This window comes from Erpetoichthys calabaricus, chromosome 4 (assembly GCF_900747795.2).
Source record: "Erpetoichthys calabaricus chromosome 4, fErpCal1.3, whole genome shotgun sequence".
NCBI lineage: Eukaryota > Metazoa > Chordata > Cladistia > Polypteriformes > Polypteridae > Erpetoichthys > Erpetoichthys calabaricus.
Window position 1 is genome coordinate 56,588,365 of NC_041397.2, and position 20,382 is coordinate 56,608,746.

The 20,382-nt window shown below is 36.4% G+C and overlaps 1 protein-coding gene across 1 annotated transcript in view; it reads left to right on the plus strand.

Annotated features, from left to right (window-relative positions):
• The window catches only part of lnx2a (ligand of numb-protein X 2a), a 149,115-nt gene that overhangs the window by 80,707 nt on the left and 48,026 nt on the right, over positions 1 to 20,382 (plus strand). The window contains exons 2-3 of the mRNA XM_028799493.2: positions 8,539 to 9,077; positions 18,803 to 19,041. Coding sequence (XP_028655326.1) covers positions 8,677 to 9,077; positions 18,803 to 19,041 — 640 coding nt within the window. The 5' untranslated portion in view covers positions 8,539 to 8,676. The remainder of the gene's footprint in view (positions 1 to 8,538; positions 9,078 to 18,802; positions 19,042 to 20,382) is intronic.

Sequence of the window (20,382 nt, forward strand, 5' to 3'; positions counted from 1 at the left end):
TGTTTTTGTTTTCAGTTCTGTTTACAGTGATCGGTTCGTAGCCTGCATTGTTGTAATGTTACTTTTCTTGGTGGTTTATTAAATTACGGATTTTTCAAATGTTCATTTTTTTCCCTGTGCTCAAAACTCATTAAAAAAAGTGTTTTTAGCGAGCGGTTCCTAGCACTATAGCGCGAACTATTGCAGTGTTAGTTTTCTCTGTTGTTCAAGGTTTTCTCAGTGTTATTCAATGTTTTTACATTTAGTTTACCATTACACTGTGCATTCTATGGTATAATTAACTATATTTTTGCTTAAAAACTAAAAAATATATATATATATACATACAGTTCGTACGGTCTGGAACGGATTAATTGTATTTACATACAATCCTATGGGAGAAATTGCTTCAGTTCACGACCAACTCGGTTTACGACCAGAGTTTTGGAACGAATTATGGTCGTGAACCGAGGTTCCACTGTATACATATATAATATAAAACAAATAAAGACTGAAAAATTTTGTGAATGCATATGTATTTGTCCCCTTTGATTTCACAAGCCATTGACTAACACTGGGGGGGTTTGGGGGTTTAGGGTTGGGTGAATACTTTTTCAAGGCACTGTACAAGCCAGCCAGAAGTAAATGGGTAAAACACACATTTACTTGGCTTCCTGTAACTGAAAAGTACAAAGCCCCTGAGGGAATATAGTGTAGTTTGTTTTCTGGGAAACAATTTTCTAAAGACCACGTACTATCTCGTGCACACTACATACTTTCAAAATGAGCACTAGATACTATTGTGTATCTATTAATCCTTTCATGTTAACAGAATGCACTGCTTAGTAGTCTGATGTTATGTGCACTGTCTCACTCTACAAAAATGAATAAGTGCAAATTTATTAAAGTATACAACCCCAAATCAGAAAAAGTTGGGACAGTGTGGAAAATGTGAATAAAAAAAGAAAAAAGCAAGTTATAAATTCTCCTCAAATTTTATTTAATTGCAGACAGTATGAACACAAAATAATTCTTTTTTTTTTTTTTTTGTTAACATCATTTGATTTGTAAATAAATATCCATTCTTGCCATTCAGGCTTGCAACACATTTCAAAAAAAGTTGGGACAGTACAGCATTTACCACTTTGTACAGTTCCCCTGTCTTTTAACAACACTTAAAAGACGTTTAGGCATTGAAGAAATCAAGTGACTAAGTGTTGCAGGTGTTAGTTTGTCCCATTCTTCCTGCAAACAACATTTTAGGTGCGCAACAGTACGGGGCCTTCGTTGACGCATTTTTCATTTCAAAATGCGCCAAACATTCTCTATAGGAGACAAATCAGGGCTGCAGGCAGGCCAGTCAGGCATCCGCACCTTCTTCTTACGCAGCCATGCCTTTGTTATGCGCGCAGTATGTGGTTTGGCATTGTCTTGCTGAAATAAGCATGGGCATCCCTGGAAAAGACGTCGTCTTGAAGGCAGCATTTGTTCCTCCAAAACTGAGATATACTTCTCAGCATTGATGGTGCCATCGCAGAAGTGCAAGTTACCTTTGCCGAAGGCATTGACACAACCCCATACCATGACAGACCCTGGTTTTTGGACTTGTATCTGGTAACAGTCTGGATGGTCCTTTTCCTCTTTGGTCCGCAGCACATGGCGTCCATTTCTTCCAAAAAAGATGTGAAAAACCGATTCGTCTGACCACAATACACATTTCCACTGCACAATGGACCATCCCAGATGCCTCAGAGCCCAGAGAAGTCGACGGCGCTTCTGGACACTATTTATGTAGGGCTTCCTTTTGGCACAGTACAGTTTTAGCTGGCATTTCCTAATGTAACTACGTACTGTAGTGCTTGAGAGTGACTTCCTGAAGTAGTCCTGAGCCCACGCAGTTATATCATTTATTGATGAATGACGGTTTTTAATGCAGTGCCGTCTGAGGGCTTGGATATCACGGCCATTCAGTTTAGGCTTGCGCCCTTGGCCTTTGCGCACGGTAATTTCTCCAGATTCCCTGATTCTTTTCACTATGTTATGCACTGTAGAGGGAGAAATGCCCAAATCTCTTCCTATCTGTCTTTGAGAAACATTTTTCCTTCATCATTTCAAAGATTTTTGCCCACACTTGGTGGCAAACTGGTGATCCTCTGCCCATCTTTGCTCCTAAAGGAGTAGGCCTTTCCTCGATGCTGCTTTTGTACCGAATTATGATTGCAATCACCTGTTAACATCACCAGTTTCAAATCACATCATTATTTAATTATTATACCTCATTACTACCCCTTAATTGCCCCCATCCCAACTTTTTTTGCCTGAATGGCAAGAATGGATATTTATTTACAAATCAAATGATGTTGACAAAAAAAAACATGAATTATTTTGTGTTCATACTGTCTGCAATGAAATAAAATTTGAGGAGAATTTATAACTTGCTTTTTTCTTTTTTTATTCACATTTTCCACACTGTCCCAACTTTTTCTGATTTGGGGTTGTACATTCAAACCCAGGTTGCCAAATCTGCAAAGGTGACCACTGCATTACTGTGTAGTAAACGTTAATGAAATTGTTTAGCCATCTACTTGCAGCTAGCTACTTATTAGCTTGCAGGCAGCATCTTATTTGCACAGTTTAGGGGAGATATTTATATTCCACATTTTGATTGCAAGTGAATTTTGCCCAGTCCAATGTGAGGACACTAAAATTAAATTATTAAATTATCTGGAAAACTTGGCACGCCCACTTATCTACACCAGTGGACTGTGGTATTTAGATAACATGTACTCTAAAGAGTTAAATGGCATCGACCTACTGTGATTGCCAGCGTTTTGTGACAAGAGACATGCCCTTATTAAAAGGAGATACTTTTTTCCTACCCAAACTTGAATATCCTAGTTTCATTCACTGACAAGAACAAACTGTGATATTTAAAGGGCATAGCAGAAAGTTAAATTGTGTTGTGACAGTTTTTATTATCATGTTTTTGATAAGAAGAATTCCTTAAATTGCAGGTGATATTTGGCCAAACATAGATATACTAGTGAAATGCAGTGGCTAATCTGCTATGTTATCATGTTTACTGTGATGCAAAAAAGAAAAGACACATTTTTTCAGTTTTATGGTAAGACACGTTATTTCATTTTTATGGTTTTACATATTACCTGCAAGGACAGTCATGTAATCATTACTTGGACAATGGCATACAGCACATTTTACTTTGTTGTATTTAGCCCTTTTAAACCTTTAGTGTACCTGTTAAATATTATATAGTCTTGTACTGCACATGGGAACATACCACATTTCACATCCAAAGTGGCTACTGTATTTGCATTATATTGGGATTCATTCACATGAAGTTTAACACAGGATCTCTTTTAAAGTGACCCGACATACTTAATCATTGAGTGCTCTATGAAACATCGAAGTCTGATCCATATTGCAGATACAGGAATGTGCAAACTTTGCCATGAAAAAAAGATTAGTATATATGCATTTGGCCAGACAAAACCTAACTTCAGTTTGAAACGGCAATCTTTCTTATCACAAAACTGTAAAATTAAAGTGGGACAAAATGTTTTAACCATTTAGAGTGCTACTTAAATCTTATAATCTGTCTAGTATTGTTAGCTAAAGAAAATCTGGGTGGTGACACAGGCTTGCCCTTTACTACAAAGATCCAACAGCATCGGTGTCCATGAGATACTATGTGGCGAGCATGAGATAGTATGTGTTGTGCACCAGATTGTTTCCCAGAGAAACAATTACACAATGTCGCTTCAGGGGCTCCGTATAAAGGAAGCAACAAAAATTATCTTACATGCATATTCACATAATGGATAAAGCAGTGCTTCACAAAAATATATTTAAGTGGGTGACATGAAAAACCAATTGCTATGTTTGAGATGATAGCGCATGCTAAGAATAAAAAGTTCAGAGATGGGAGTCCACCTTATGGTAACTCATCAAAATTCATGAGTGGGGTGGAGCCATCAATCAAAAACAAAATGAAAGCCATACAGCAAATTTTAGAACAAATTTAAACTTAATCATTCATCAAATTAAGTAATAATGATGACAATGTAAATTGGTAATCAGACATTGATAATTGACAGTGAAAGTGGCACTGCTCAGTAAGTTCTGACCTGCCAAGTTTTGTTGATGTTAGTGTCATGCTACTGTTAACAATCCTGAACCTCATTGCCCATTTACAGATAATCCTGGTCCAAAAATGTCTATTGATCATGATTATGTAGACTGTTTTAATTTGTCGATGGTAGTCTGGCAGAGAAAATAGTTTTTGAAATGAACCACTGTGCCAAGCAATGTTGGAAAAGTTACAGTAAACCATTTGCTTGTCGCAGTTGCTTGCAGTCTGTCATTTCAGACATGTTGGTGTTTTCCAGTCTCCTTATACTGCACGGCATAGTGGGTAAACCACTTGGTCATAATCTTGTTTTTGAAGAAGTTATGTGTAATTTTTCACTCACAAAATACCTGCATTTCACTAATATTGATGACTATGATGAAGCCACCCAACGGGTTACATGGGAACGCTATCATATAGTACATTGCATGAAATAGGCATGATTTGGTATCAGTTTGTACATGCTGAGCGAAGTAAGCTCTGCCTATATCTGGGACTCAATAATTTATACCAATAGATGGACAAAGTAGATTAGCAAGTACAGTCAATACAGCATTGCTACATTACCAGTTCTGTTCCTGGTAAGTTTCTATACCTCACCCTGAACTCTTCAAAATTTCACTTCAAAGGAAAACTGATGCATTACGGCACTGTACAACTGAACCACCATAATATATGTGGTGACTCCAGTAACTGTGTGACAAAATAGAAAAATGATTGTGATCAAATATAAGGATAAGAAAGATGTCTGCCTACTAATCACTGTTCACAATGCAGCAACAATGTTAGTGTTTGTGTCAGGGGAAATGTAGAAGTTACTATGCTTTCCACTGTGGTAGGCTTCAGTGACACCAAGCGTGATGTCAATCCTGCGGGTCAGGCATTGGCATTCGACCCTGTTATGTGCAAGCAACAGAAAAAATATTACAAAATAGAATCTCCTGATATCTGCTTGAACATTGTCTGTGTGTGTTGGTGACTAATGATGAATGAACTGCACGGTTTTCGTTTCACCTTGAGTTCAGAGAAATTATGGAAGTGTTTACAGATATTACCAAACTTGCCAAAATACATTGAAGTCAATGGGGAAGGAATAATTGAACTAGATTTGACTGGATATAATGGTGCAATCATTTTTAGTGTCCCTGTGGGCTAGGTAAACATCTGCCAACTATACTGGATTGATTGTTGTGGCCAAAAAGGGGACCTAAACTGTGCCTACCATTGCACCACCATGCCTCTGTGAAATCAAAGAAGAAAGAACCCATTCAGAGACTCGCAATCATATATTTTGTCAAAACAAAACAAAATGCAGAAATCATAGTCAAAAGTCAGAAAAACTGTGTTGGTCTTTTAAAGGCAGAAAATTCAAAGTGGCGCATCATGATTGAAGCCGCTGGCTCATTCTATTTTTTGAAGTCACGCTGAATGCTCTCCAAACGGTCTGTACTGATGCTTTGCCCTTTTTCTTCTTTCAAATAGATAGAAACATCTTGTAAATAGTAATAAATCTCTCATTATTATTATTATTATTTCATAGAATCTCCTGTGCTTGAGTGGATGGGAGGCTTTAGGTTCTGACAAGCAGAGATTACACATTATTTATGCTGTATATGTTTAATAAAAATAAAATTTTGAGAACCTCCATTATTTACTTATCTGTTTTCTACGACTAACTAAGTTCCACAGAGTCTGTGATGCAAAAGATCAGCATTATATACCCGGGGTGCGGTCCCTTCCAATGTTGGCTGGTACAGCTGCCGGAGGATGTCCGCTGGCCTTGCAAAGCATTATGGGGTGCTGGGGAAAAACGTTCTCCTAAATAGGCCGAATTATCAGTAAATAACTTGATGAACAAGGGAGAACACAGCAAAATCGCTGCAAATAACGCTTTGGTGAAATTTGCTGATCAGCACTATTAGTGACTTTATCCATAGATAAAACAAGGCATATATGTTAAACTTGCATCTTTACAGCAGTGGACACTAGATATTCTTTTCCTACTATATTTATGTTGATGTTTAGGAATTTACACATACAAGTAATAACATTTTCTGTTATTGACAAAAATTCCATGCTTTCGGCATGTTTATCCAGAGATGAACATAATGCTAAGGAGGTTAATTTCAATGGAGATAGATCACTTAAATCTGCATGGTGGTTGCATACAATAAAAGTAAACTAGCTTGAGATAAATAGTGTCCAATAGAACATACTAGCTGATGTGTTGCAGAAATGTGTTTTAGTCTTTTCTGAGGAGCATGGAGCGGTAAAAGCTGATGAAGTGCGTCTCTGAAGTCATAGCACAAGACCAAGTTCCACTAGCCCAGAGTTATTCCATGTGCCCTGCAGCCAAAGGTTTTGGGCAAAATTAATCTGTCTCACTAAAATAGGAATTTACAATACAGTACAGTACAACCTGTGTAATAAAGTAATTAGGCCACTCCAGTAATCCCAGTTCTGACTATCAATGGGTTAATGGGATTTGTGGAGATTTTTACATTGTTGGTAAGAAACCTGTGCTTCACCAAATTATACTTGTCCTAAGCCTACATGCAGATGTTGGTTAATGAGAAAATGTACATTTCTTCACCATCACTATGTAGAAAGGTTAATTCTGTTATAATCTTTTTCCTTTTGGGATTATTTTCTGACCAGCCATATTTCAGAGGATAGTGGGTTATATACTGCAGGAGCTTGATGGGTGTTGTTTTTGGATTTTTTTTTGGGGGGTGGTGAAAATATTTTTGTGACATCCCAAATGGATGTTGAGCCCTTAGGACATTTGGATGCATTCCCAGGATATCTTGAAAATAGGAATTGCCAGTTGATAAAGAAAATTGTGACTTTTCTAAAGATTTATGTCAGCACCTTGGTCACATTATCAATATTGCATATTTTCATTGTGCTACCTGAAAAGGTAAGGGCAATGGTTGACAAGTTAGCTCAATCCAGACTCAGTCATCTGAGATTAATCCATAGCCTAATTAATTACTATGGCCATTTTTCATCGGATTTGGAAATCATTCCGTATCCATTTGAATGTGATGTTGTGGAAAAAGACTTATTGGTGTTGATCAGAATAGTGTGCGTTTGTGTTCAAAAAGGAAAAACAGCAGCTTCTGTCGCACAAAGTACTGACTTGTTCATTTAATGTTCAAATGGCAAGTGTCACATCACTATATAACATTAGTGCCGTCATTTCTCATGTTTTCCCTAATATGGAAGAAAAGCCAGTAGGTTTGCCTTTACAGACATTTAGAGAGACTGAAAAAAATATATGCACAAATTAAGCATGACATTGTGGCATTTGTTTTTGGGATAAACAGATGAAAGTGAGGGGATGGTGGTTGATTAGTGTGAACTAATTCACATAAAGGTGTCCCAACTGTAGTATCAACAAAGACAAAGAATATGCTTGCTGTCCACTTATGAATGCACATTACATTGTAAAAGTGCAAATACTTTGGAATTGGCACTGAAGAGAAGTCATAGGGTTTTCAGTCCTCTCAACCAGTCCAGAAAATACCATGCCATGCACCAGTCCACCCTTGTATGGCAGCAGGTACATATAGATATTTTAGGACCACATGTTGGTTGTTGTGGTTAAGGTTCATTCAGAATGATGGATTCCTCAACCATAGTCATGTTTTTATGAAATTTGAAATGACTTGAGACTCGGGCAATGTAATTCCACCTCAGATTTGATTAGCCATAAAATAACTAAAAGTGCTCTATATGTATTTTTCAGTAACCCAGGAGGAAATCTAACACACTGTGTGTGGCAGCTTTTAATTAGAAGTTTGTGTGAAAGTTATAATGTGTAGTTAGATGTGTGTCTGTTAGTTAAATATTATTATGCCAGAACATAACAACTACCACCTATTCCTCAATGTGTAAAGCTTTCTTTGTGGTTAAGACGTCAACTCAGCTACAAAATATTGGCTACAGAAGAAAGATTTATTTGAGTGGCATAGAACAGTTTTATGAACATTATAACAGGTTCATCTGCATTCATTAGGATTATGTTGAAAAATAAAACTTTTTTTTTTTTTAAAAAAAGAGGTTAGTCTCTACAATTTTTGATCACCCCTCGTGTGGTAGGCTGAATGGTTTTCTTGTCAAAACTTTTTTCTGTGTTATAAATATTGGAAATCTTAATTTTATGTCATGGACTAAAGCAGGCTACATCACCCTTATTTAAATAGCATAAATAGTTGTACAGTATTGTGTTGTTGCTGCAGCAATTCACTCTTTTAAGAATGTAACTGTCTTCAATGTTTAGTCCTTCTAGTTTTATTAATAACCTCTAATTTTGGGTCACTTTTCAGATAATGAGATACTATATTTAGATATAAAATACATCCATGTACAGGTGTTAAAATGTTGCTTTTATTGTGATTTTTTTCCAGAAGTATGATGCAGTTGCCAACAAAGTGTATGAAGCTCAGTCCATTATGGAAAGCACCATAGGACATCTCAATGGGTACCTGTTCAGGTGTTAAACCATTGTAGCTAATTGAGACAGTAGTATTGTGCCAAAGTGGAATATGGAGACCATAAATGGAGATATGGTTCTAGTCGAACAAGATCCTGCTTTAAACCCACTTTGCTTTGAGTGTGGACAACAGCACTGGACACGGGAAAATCATCTTTATAACTACCAGCATGAAGTGGATGATGACCTGGTTTGCCATATCTGCCTGCAGCCTCTGTTCCAGCCATTGGACACACCCTGTGGCCACACTTTCTGCTATAAGTGCCTAAGGAACTTCTTACAAGAGAAAGATTTCTGCCCCTTAGACCGTAAAAAGCTTCATTTTAAACTTTGCAAGAAATCCAGCATTCTTGTTCACAAACTATTGGATAAGCTCCTGGTGTCATGTCCCTTTGCTGCAGTATGTCCAGAGGTAGTGCAACGTTGTGATTTGGAAGCACATCTCAAACACAGGTAAGTCCATTTCTTTCTTTCTTGAATGCAAAGTTCTTAGTTCAGGGTTGTCCAATTGTGGGTATAGGGGGTCAATGAGAGTACAGTCTTTCATTTTGGTTAATTTCTTAAATTTGTATCACTAGTTGCTGTTAACTATACATCTGATTTAGCTATAGTCCTGAAACACCAGAGTATCCTACTCCACCCTGTTCCCAACAACTCTATCTGACAGAACTGACCAAGCATATCTTTCTGTAGGATGCTTTCATCCCATCTTGCTTCAGAAGGTGCCCAGTATTAAGTAAGCTAATTAAAGGATGACGGTGGTTGTATCAGCAGTGACAAAAATTATACTCTAAACCAACATTTGTTTACTAATTTATTATTATTCTATGAAAAATGTACATTCTGGGTAATACAGGTTAAACTTCTGCAGCAGCAAAACAAGTTCTTGAAATACTAAAGAAAAATTAAATGGCACTTAAAAGTCATGGAATATATTAAAATGAATTCTAATAATCAAATATCATGAAGTTAAATATATGATTTTTTTGCCAACAACTCCAGTAACTCACATTAATATCACGTTTAATGACCTCACGCATTAGTACCTTGCATTTTGTTCTGTGTATTCTCACAAACTGGTAACAATATGCAGTAGCCATTACTGCTCAGAGCCTGTACGTCAAGTTATTAGAGTCACATTTTCATTAGGTGGTAATTAGCAAGGTAAATCAGTCTGTATATTAGATGTGTCACTGTGATTTATCTTGCAGTCAACATGGAAGAAAACTGCAGGTTTAACACAAAATTGTTGAAAACTGCTGACTACAGAGATTGGCTTCAACACAACAAATCAAAAAAGCATATGGCTGGGTGCCGTTACTCTGTGGAGAAGTTTGACAGTGGGGATATATAGATGAGTATGCTTTGAAAGGCCAAGTGAAAGGAAGTAAAAATAATAAACTGAAGAACAGCAAAGAAGCCAGTAACTATGTTAATAATTTTTTAGACTTTTTGTGGAGTGATCTTCACACCAGAGCACCACACCAATGAGCTATTTAAGTGCCTGGGGATTAGCTGTCATAAGAGCCTATGAGAGCTCTATCCAGGCTAATGATACTTGTACTTGTCTTCATATGTGACTTAAAGTTAATGTCTGAAATCCACTGGATGTCAAATATGATGGACAAACATTATTCATACAAGTCATGCAAGAATGTGGGGTAACCTTTTTAAGGAAATGTTTTCAGACAGTGAGATAAAGTAATTTACACGTGGGGAACTCAAATATGCCAACTTATCTTGTATAGACTTGTACCATATTTTAAGTCAATGTTCGTTCACCAGGTGGAAATAGCTAATGTGTATGTGTCTCTTAATGATAAGAGCCTAAACCATAAATCGCAGCATAAACACATTAATGTCCATGTCTGGATGTAGAAAAGAGTTAGGATCAGCATTAGATTTTTTGGATCTCAGTTCATGGGTCATTCAGAATCTGACACAATGCTACGACTTTTTCATGAGTGTTTGGAGAAACATAACCTGCATCATCTGTGGCAACTGTCAATAGGTGGCACTAATGTAAATTGGAAGTTTGTTGATTCATTACAAGAGCAACTGAAATCAGATTGCGATTCCAATCTTGATCTTGTTGTTGTTGTTGTTAATGGTGCATTCAGGACAGAGTTTCTTGTTTTTCAAAGACACACTTGTAAGGAAAGAAGACTATGCCAAGGCATTCAGAGCAACTGACAGTGACTTTCCGTTAAATTTTGTCTACACAGGAGGTTAGAGAATGTTCTTGTGTCAGAGGGGGCATTAGAAATTCTGCTTAATATGAAGCCATATCTTGCATTAATAAGTGAAATGAAGTAAAAAAAGAAAAAAAAGAAAGAAAGAAAAGAAATGAGTAAAGATCCCTTTCTAACAGCTAAAATTAACTTTTTTTCTCTGTGGTCAATCATATAGCCCTACTCATGACCACATTCCAGACGGACACATTTATGGTACCATTTCTGTGCGAGGATATGCGCTGTATGCTGAAAGGTATAAGGAAGCAATTTATTAAGGTGCATATAATGAAGGAAGCTCCAACTCTGTCAAAGTGGATAAGGTTGATCTTTCTAAAAAGGAAAACCATTATGATATGAAAAGAATTGACGTTGGACTTTTTAACAACTACTGTATAACAATAAAATTAGTCAATTACAAGATATGCAGTTTAAAGCAGACTATAAAAATATCTTCTGTACTATGGTAAGCAAGCTTTTCGACAAAGCACAAGTCAAGTACACACTTGTTCGATGCATTTCGACCCACAACTCATGGCTTTTAATCGGGAGAAGAGCAGAGATCACATAAAGATGTTAAAAGTCCTAACAGATGACAACAAAGTGAATTCAGCCAAATGCAACATTTTATGATAGTTTGGTGAGTGTATTGACACCACTGTTGCTAGCAGTCTGTCAGAATTCAGGGACTTGCAGTTAAGTGAGAGAGTAGATATTCTTTTTCATCAGAATATGGCTAATGACATGGTTCTCTCACACAAACAGGCTAGTGTGAAGTGTGGATTTTCTATTAATAACTAACTTGAGGTTGAGAATCTTAGCAATGAGTCTTTAGTAACACAAAACAGTATTATTAATTATATTTTCTCTGTAAGTGGAGGACTCAAGGTGAACATTACCAAGGAAATTGTACATTTTCCCTCTGGATCAACACAGCATTACTTGGCCTACATGGAAGAGCCAAGGAAGATTCAGGCAGCATCTTCCTGAAAAGATGAAGCATGCATTGAATGAACTGAAGAAAAAGAAACAATGATTAGAAATGGATGTTGCTACATTGATCAAATCAGCAGATGAATTTGCTGAGAGAGCTAAATTAACGAGCCAGCTCACATGAATTACTAAATGCATTAGCCTAAGAAGGACGGTGAAGGAGAAAAAAGCGACTTTGACAGTGTTAAGCAAAGAATCAGAGAGAGGGTGAAGGCTTCCAAGTAAGGAAGGACAGAAGAAAAGCTAATTAGTTAATAATTTCAAATTACATATTGTGCATGTCTCATGTGTAATGGCACATCTGCTATCCAAAAAACTGCATATCTGTATAAAATGTAATGGCCCTGCCTAGAATTAGATAGTACATAACTGTGTTATTACTCTTGAGTAAATTGTGTGAGTTTCAGTGTCAATTTTTGCAATAAGTCAGCAATTTACTAGTAGAATCTTTGTCATTCTTCTCCATGGAGTGTTCAGACCATTTAAAAGTGTTTAAATGTTTATGGGTTACAAGTGATACTTACACATGTCATTCTAATTTGTATTTTAAGTGAAAACTCAGATATTCAAGAAGGTGAAATTAATTTATTTCTCAGAAGATACATAAAATCAAAAACTAAAATATACTGTAGGATTGTTAGGCACACAACAAAAGAAATATAGAGCAGTGATAGCCCAGGAGCATTTATGAGTACTTGACTTCTTAAAGTAGGGTCAGAAACGAGGGTAGTTTATACTGGGGCAATCAGGTAAGTTTTGCTTTTCGGTGGTGTCAATCAGAAAGTGAACCAGTGATTTCATATAAATGAGCTTATTCTGCCTTAAGTATATGAACCTGAACTCGGCAAACTTAAACAAGTTAGAAACTGTATTCATAGTGTAATATTCAGGTGATGTGAAAATTGGAGCATTTTACATTTTTGGCTACTTAGTTTTTAGTTAAAATGAGTTAGTTTTCTAATTTTGTTTATTAAATATTTTTGTAAAAATGAGTCCTATACAAAAATAACTGTCATAATAGAATACAATTACATACGTTAGTAGACTACATTAAACAATTGCTTTTTAAGGGCACAATACAATATCTTGTAGTCAAAAATGAATTCTAAATAGGTTTTTGGTGGCTCAGTAGCTTCCATAGACAGAAGATTCCAATTCAAATGATGAAAAAATGGGACTGATTGATGTTCTGGTCTTAGTTGTTGGTTGCAGAGGGTTTGTGACTTATTGTAGTTTAATTTTATTAAACATTTTTGAAAAAAGTACCTGATGTAGGGTTAAAATCTCTGTTAAATTCTCAAGGTAAAAATTGTTAGCTGCTTCAGATCATGAAGGAAAACAGGTGTTTTGTGGTTAAGTTAACTTCAAATACCAAGACAAGTGAGCTGGTGTAGCATAGGTACAGCTTATGCATGCATACCTCTCTCGACTTTTTACTAACTTATATTGAGGATCTGTTTTGATGTAAGGAGTAGCTATCACAAGAGTAAAAGATTAAAATATACAAGCTGAAATAACCTCTCTTAAGGTAAATTTGAAACAGAAAACTAATCTGTAATTGAAGTCATAGTGTTTCTTTCTCTGTTTCAAGACGGATGACTTCAGAAATTTGAGTTTTTTTTGTGAAAGTGTCCCCGAAAGGCACTTTAACTTCCAGAGGTTCTTTATTATTGGTGTACATGATTAATTACAGAGTTTCTAAAATACTGTTCCTAAGCTTATTAACTGTGATTTACTTGTGCACCCCATAGTTCTTACCTCTGGAAGCCTTAACAAGGGCTATTCCCCATAAAAAACGTAACCTCTAAATACCCTAACAAAGGCTCGGACAACATATCGGAGCCGCCTCCCTCCAGGATCACAGATCACAGAATTGCCCCCAGTTCACTACCCTGATAGGATTTAACCTGAATAAGCAGATCATAGCCTGCTCCAGTGAACGTTGGACTTGTTTGATCTGAGTTGGGATCCTACAGATACTGAATAGGTATCTCAATTCCTCATACAATAAAACCTCTGACCGCCCAATCCTTGCCCAAGCCGGTGATTGTTAGTATCACAGTAAATCTCAAGGTAGTTTCAATGACATAATACAACCTTTGTGTCAATCTATGTTTATGCGTAACAACAACAACAACAACAACATTTATTTATATAGCACATTTTCATACAAAAAGTAGCTCAAAGTGCTTTACATAATGAAGAAAAGAAGAATAAAAGACAAATAAGAAATTAAAATAAGACAACCTTAGTTAACATAAAAAGGAGTAAGGTCCGATGGCCAGGGTGGACAGAAAAAACAAAAAAAAAACTCCAGAAGGCTGGAGAAAAAAAAATAAAATCTGTAGGGGTTCCAGGCCACGAGACCGCCCAGTCCCCTTTGGGCATTCTACCTAACATAAATGAAATAGTCCTCTTTGTAGTTAGGGTTCTCACGGAGTCACTTGATGCTGATGGTTATACAGACTTCTGGCTTTTAATCCATCCATCATTGCTGGAACATCATGGTGCTTTGGGTAGATGGTGGTGGCACAAGCCACCACCAATAGGACACTGGAAAAGGAAACAGAAGAGAGAGTAGGGGTTCGTACAAATTTTGAATGAATAGTTATTATAATGAATTGGATATACAGAGTGTCAGGATTAAATTACAGTGAAGTTATGAGAAGGCCATGTTAAAGTAATGTGTTTTCAGTAGTTTTTTAAAGTGCTCCACTGTATTAGCCTGGCGAATTCCTACTGGCAGGCTATTCCAGATTTTAGGTGCATAACAGCAGAAGGCCGCGTATTTGCAGAGAAGCCAGGCATACACCAAATAGTAGATAAAATGGATGAAAACATACAATCTTAACACTAGAATCCCTGAAGCTTACGATTTTTTTCATTGTCCCTGACCTTCTTATATTTTGCTGAGATAAGCCATGAAGCTCGTAACTCCTTATCATTGTACTAATATCCTGCTTTTGTTTTGCAAATGTGTCGATTAGCAGAATGTAGCCTGCTACACTCCCCCCCCCCCCTTTCAATCAGGTGAAGGCATCGTCCTGCTGCAGTCCTCACAGTTCAAGTCTGTGTTGAAGTTCTTATTTGGTGATGCGTTTGTATGGAATTGTATAAGTAATGAAATACTGTGATTTGAAATATCAGTACATAAATTTCATGTGTGTTCCGTGTCTACAACAACCTGTAAATATAGAATGACAGGAGAAATGCAAGGCAAGAAATGTTGAACACACGGCTAAAACAGAAAATGGAGTAATAGTAATAATAATTAGTAATAAAAATAGTAATAACGTCATTATTTTAACATGAAGTGTAGGATGTGTGAAGACTGAAGCCCAAATATCCAATAAACACTTTCACAAAAGGAGTAACAAGACAAGTATACTTTTATTTAATAATAAAACTGAAGAAAATTGAAATTGCACAATTGACATGTTGCTGAAGCCCAACTTCAGTCGGTACAAAGTAAAAGATGTTCGCATATGTGTGTTTTTGCGAGTTTCATTTTCAATCAGTTGTCACACTGGTAATGCTGCTTTGTCACAGATCTGCACAGATGGCGCAGTGGATAAACTACCATTTACCATTCTCAAGGTAATAGGTTTGAATCTCACGTCATCTCTGCATTTAGCCCTTTGAGTAGTGAGCTGCTATTATTATTATTATCATACAACAAAAACATACACATGATGTGAGTCTGTAACATCCTGAATACATTTTTGGTACTGCTCAGTACTACTCTGACAAACATGGCAATGTGTGCAAACACACCTAAAAATCACTGACTGGCAAAAGAAGAAGGATAAAAAGAAATAAATTGTGCAAAATGAAAAGAAAGTATAATGGGAGAATTAGTGAGTCAGAAAGTAAAAGAGACAAGTTACCTCCTCTAATAGTCAGGAATCCTGGCACTTTAGTACGTAGGCTTTTAAAGAACACTAAATTAATTTTTAATTTTGTTTGATTTGTATGACTGAACATTTTTTTTAAACTATATATTTTTTTAGCTAAAATCTCTGGTGAATTTGAGGACAATAGTGTTGAGGGTTTCAAAGGTTTCATGGCATTTGAAAGCTTATCTAATACAATCTACAATTGCACGGATAGGTTTTAGCAAAGCCAGGTCAAGTTGTGTATTTAACTGAATTTCTTTTATACCACTGATTCTGTTACATTCAGCAAATAAATAGTAACGGTGTATGGAAATGTACAGGAACATGCAATGCCAAAGTTTTTTTCTCCTGGAGAATTTGTTAATTTTTATTCATTTAGGCATTTCAGTAATACATGGTACTTGACCTGGATTCCAATACTTTTCTGTACATCTGTATTACTGTATTTTTTGGATGTAAAATCTTCAAATTTATATGTGTGAATGATAAAAATAATATAAATTTCAAACTTCTGGTATGACGTCCTCTTAGTGAAAAGTGAGGCTGATTTAATGAGGATTAAAATAGAGACATCTTGGCATATGAACATGGAAGATAAACGAATCACAGTGAGATTAGCACTTAGTGGCGTGTTTCTCACTATTCTGTGAACAACTGGAGAGTTATTTTCATACACCTCACATATGGGGTTATCTACTGAATTCCTTTTGTTAAATTGAAGAAACGTATTTCTCTTCTGGTAAGTAGAACAAATTTGTTTAATTTTAAAACAGATATACAGTGCATAACAAATACCGTACTTTAATTTCTTAGTGTAAGAATCATTTAACATGTGAAAGATGTATTTGCTCTAGAGTTAAAGTTAATTTATTTGGTTGCATAAAATGCTATTATATTTTGCTGTGATATGTTGAGAAATTGGGCCATTTAATTTTAAGCAAAGCAGGTGGATGTTTATCACACTGCACACACAGATTAGGTAAATTAAAAAATGGTGTTGTGGTGCAGTTTAAGATAAAGTAAAACACAGGACACAGCAAAGACTTTCCAGTTCAGGTTTGCTTTACTGGTTCTGGAGGATTGCTTTAGACTGCCCGACTCCTCCACATGTTAGGCAGACTTCAGCTGCTCGAATCTGTAACAGCGTTTGTAAACAAATCAAGAATGTGCAATAATTGTTACTTGCTTTTATGAATTCATCCCAGGTCTCACACCTTGTAAATGGTATTGTCAGGTAGTTCTACCCTGGTATTGAAGGAGGGTGGCAGGTGATGGCACCAGATCCAACAGGGCCTTGAGCTCAGATAATATTTTGTGTATATGCCTGGTTACTGTCATTTTCTTAACACAGACACATCTCAACTTTCTTAAAGTCCATAAAAATAATTTTATAAGAGACGTCTTTTGGGAATCTACTAAATACTCCTTAATAAGCATTTTTGCTGTTTATAATTGATTTTTATAACAGCTTGTGGAGTAATGCATAATAGTCATTTATTTATTAATATTTAAATAAGGAATTTACAATTAGTTAAATTTCTTATTCTACTAAGGTTGGGCTGATTATTGTCAGTGTGAAGTTTACACTTGTCTGTGTTATATTTTTTGTTGTTATTTAGGTCCTTCTGCTTTTCTTCCAGTTACAAAGATGTTTATGTTAATTTATAATTTTCATTTACTTATTTGTCTGCCACCATTATACAGCATGACTCATATCACTTGAAATACAATTGGTTACATTTATTTTGTAATTCAGTTGGCGCTGAGGCAGATGAAGTGATTTGCACATGATCATACAGTGTCAGTAGTGAGATTTGAACCTGGAAGCTCAGGGTTTGAAGTTCATAGCCTTAACCACTACACAACACTGCCTTTAATTTGTGAGTCTTAATTGTCCCATTTTGCAGAATTTTGAGTGCATGAATGTGTCCAGTGATGAACTGGATCTCCTCTGGGTGTGGTTCTTGCCTTGAACCTGATATTTAAGGGTGGAGTGGTGGCTCTGAGGCTAAGGATCTGCGCTGGTATCCTGAAGGTTGCCGGTTCGAATCCCCGTCACTGCCAAAAGAGATCCTACTCTGCTGGGCCCTTGAGCAAGACCCTTAACCTGTAATTGCTCCAGGGGCGCTGTACAATGGCTGACCCTGCGCTCTGACCCCAAGGGGTATGCGAAAACTAACAAACTTCTAATACGAGAAATCGTATAAGACGAAATAAAGAACAAAAAAAAAAAAAAAAAATATTGCCAGTGTAAACTAGTCTGATACATCATAAATAACCTAACATTATTATCCAAAAAGTGTGTGCCCAAACAGGGGCATGGTTCAGGAGTCAAGGATGAGAAAGGCCCTTCTCCCCTCCAGATTGCTTTTTCAGCCCATCTTCAGTCTCCTAAATAAACAGCTCTAATATACTTCAGTGTCCCTTGGGGTAAACTCTTCCTATTTTATTTGTTATTGATTTTAATGCAGATTTTTCATAAACTAATTTAAATTCTGATGTAATTCTTTACACAAGCCATCTTGACTTTCACTCAAAATAAAACACCAGCTAGACATGTATCCTGTGAAGACTTAAGTAGGAGGTCATCTGCCTACATGTAATTACAAACACTTAAAACTGGAGATTACATACTGGGAGGGCAGGGTTGCTTCTTTAAAGCGTTAAGTACATTGTATAATCAGTTTTAATAAACACTAGATAAAGAAGAGCAGATTCAGGATGGTGAAAATGCAAAACATCTTTGCAGAAAGGATTTTTTAAACCTTTAGAATTTGCTATTGATGTATATTCTGGGGGTGAAAAAATTGGACCTTTTCAAAGAGGTGTCAGGATTTGTGGTTCTTTTTAGGCCTGAAAAAATAACTCAAGTTTAGGGACTATGTGTAACTAGCTTGGTCCATATATAATTAAAACATCAATTGGACAGTACTGGGTGAAGTCATTGCATATGTACTGGAAGTGTCTTGCTTTTAGAAGACAGGTTTCATAGTTCAAGTGTAGAAACATATTTAGAAAGCGTACTGCTTTAACTTTTTATTATGTTTTTACAAAACAGGTGCCCAGGTGCTTCAAAACACAGGGCTGGATTGGAGAGGTGCAGAACAGGGCGGCTACAAGAGGTGGACACCAAGGAAGACAGCAAGCCAGTAGCAATGGATAGTTCAGACTCTTCATTGCCTGACCTTGACATGCTCGGAGGCATAGGTGGTGGTGCATCATCCACCTCTGTACCAATGTGGACAGATGAACACGGTTTAGATAATCCTGCATTTGAGGAAAGCAATGAAGAGGACAGTGAGTATGGACTTTGGATAGAATCAATTTTCTATTTCAAATGTTCCACAATTAATTAATCAATTACAATAATAGCTATAATTATAATATGAATTATATACATTATAGTTTATACCATGGCTTTGAGCTTGGGGCTAAGGAGGTGCTGTACAATAAAGGGCATGAAAAGGTTCCCTGAGAAGGTCGGATAATTCTATGATAACAGCAATCCCAGGAGCATACTACCTGGAAGGGCAAGCAGCATAAGATAATTGCTGGATATATGGCTTTTTGCTAAAACATCAGATGTGCAGAGATACCAGAGAACTCAGACATACACTAAATGTGACTGGTGACCTCAATCTTTATAAGCTAGTGTCTGATCTTCACAGGTCATTTGTGGTTTCATGGGAGTCAGACATCATTGTTTAAGGTGGCAACCCTCTGTCAGAGGGTTTTGCGCAAACACTTGAAAAGATAAGGGCACCACTCTGGAAGATTGAAATACAGTATAGCCAAACAGTAAACAGAGAAAGAAAAAAAAAATGGAAAAGATTATGTAGAGTTGAAATTGTATGGAGCCAGAAATAAAATCACACATTCTGTCTGCAAAGATACAGAATTCGTCACAAATGAAAGGTAAGCGCACACATGATTTATTGAGTGTTTATTATTACTTGTGTGCCTTTGTTTTACAGTAAATCCTATGGCCCTCCCTTACTACTATTTTTTAGTGAGTACAGATATCTTCAGGAAATGAAACAAGTCATACTCTCAGTCTGCTTTGAGTCAGGGCTATGCTTAAACTTCGATTATACAAGAAAACATAGTTTAAAGTACCAAGACCAAGTATAAACAGCAAAAAAATTGTTTTATATAAACTTAAAATTTAGAAAAAATGGATAATGTTTCACAACAAGAGTAAAGGATATTTTTCTTTTTCAAGTATTAGAAATGTGTGCCTTAATGGTGAAATAATATTGATTCCCAGTGGAAGAATGCAGTTCTTTGGTGAAGGGGCCAGAGATTGTTTAGGTAATCAGCAGATTAAGGCAGGGACAACAGAATTTTAAAGACTCTGTACCAGAGAGTGAAACTAAGATTTTAGAAGTTTTTGTTTTGATTTATCCATTGAACTACTGTAAGCTGTAATTTGTAACCATATTCACAAACTGTAGGTAGTGATCAAAACGGTAATATTGTATGTACAACAGTCTGAAAATTGGTGTCTCCGTGGTATTTCTGGATTTGTTTTCACTGGCTAGTGAAGAGTTTGCCGATTTAGGGTGACGGTTAAATAGAATCAGTGTTCTGCTAGATCAATGGAAGGCTGATAAAGTGGTTTGAACATCTTAGTTAGGT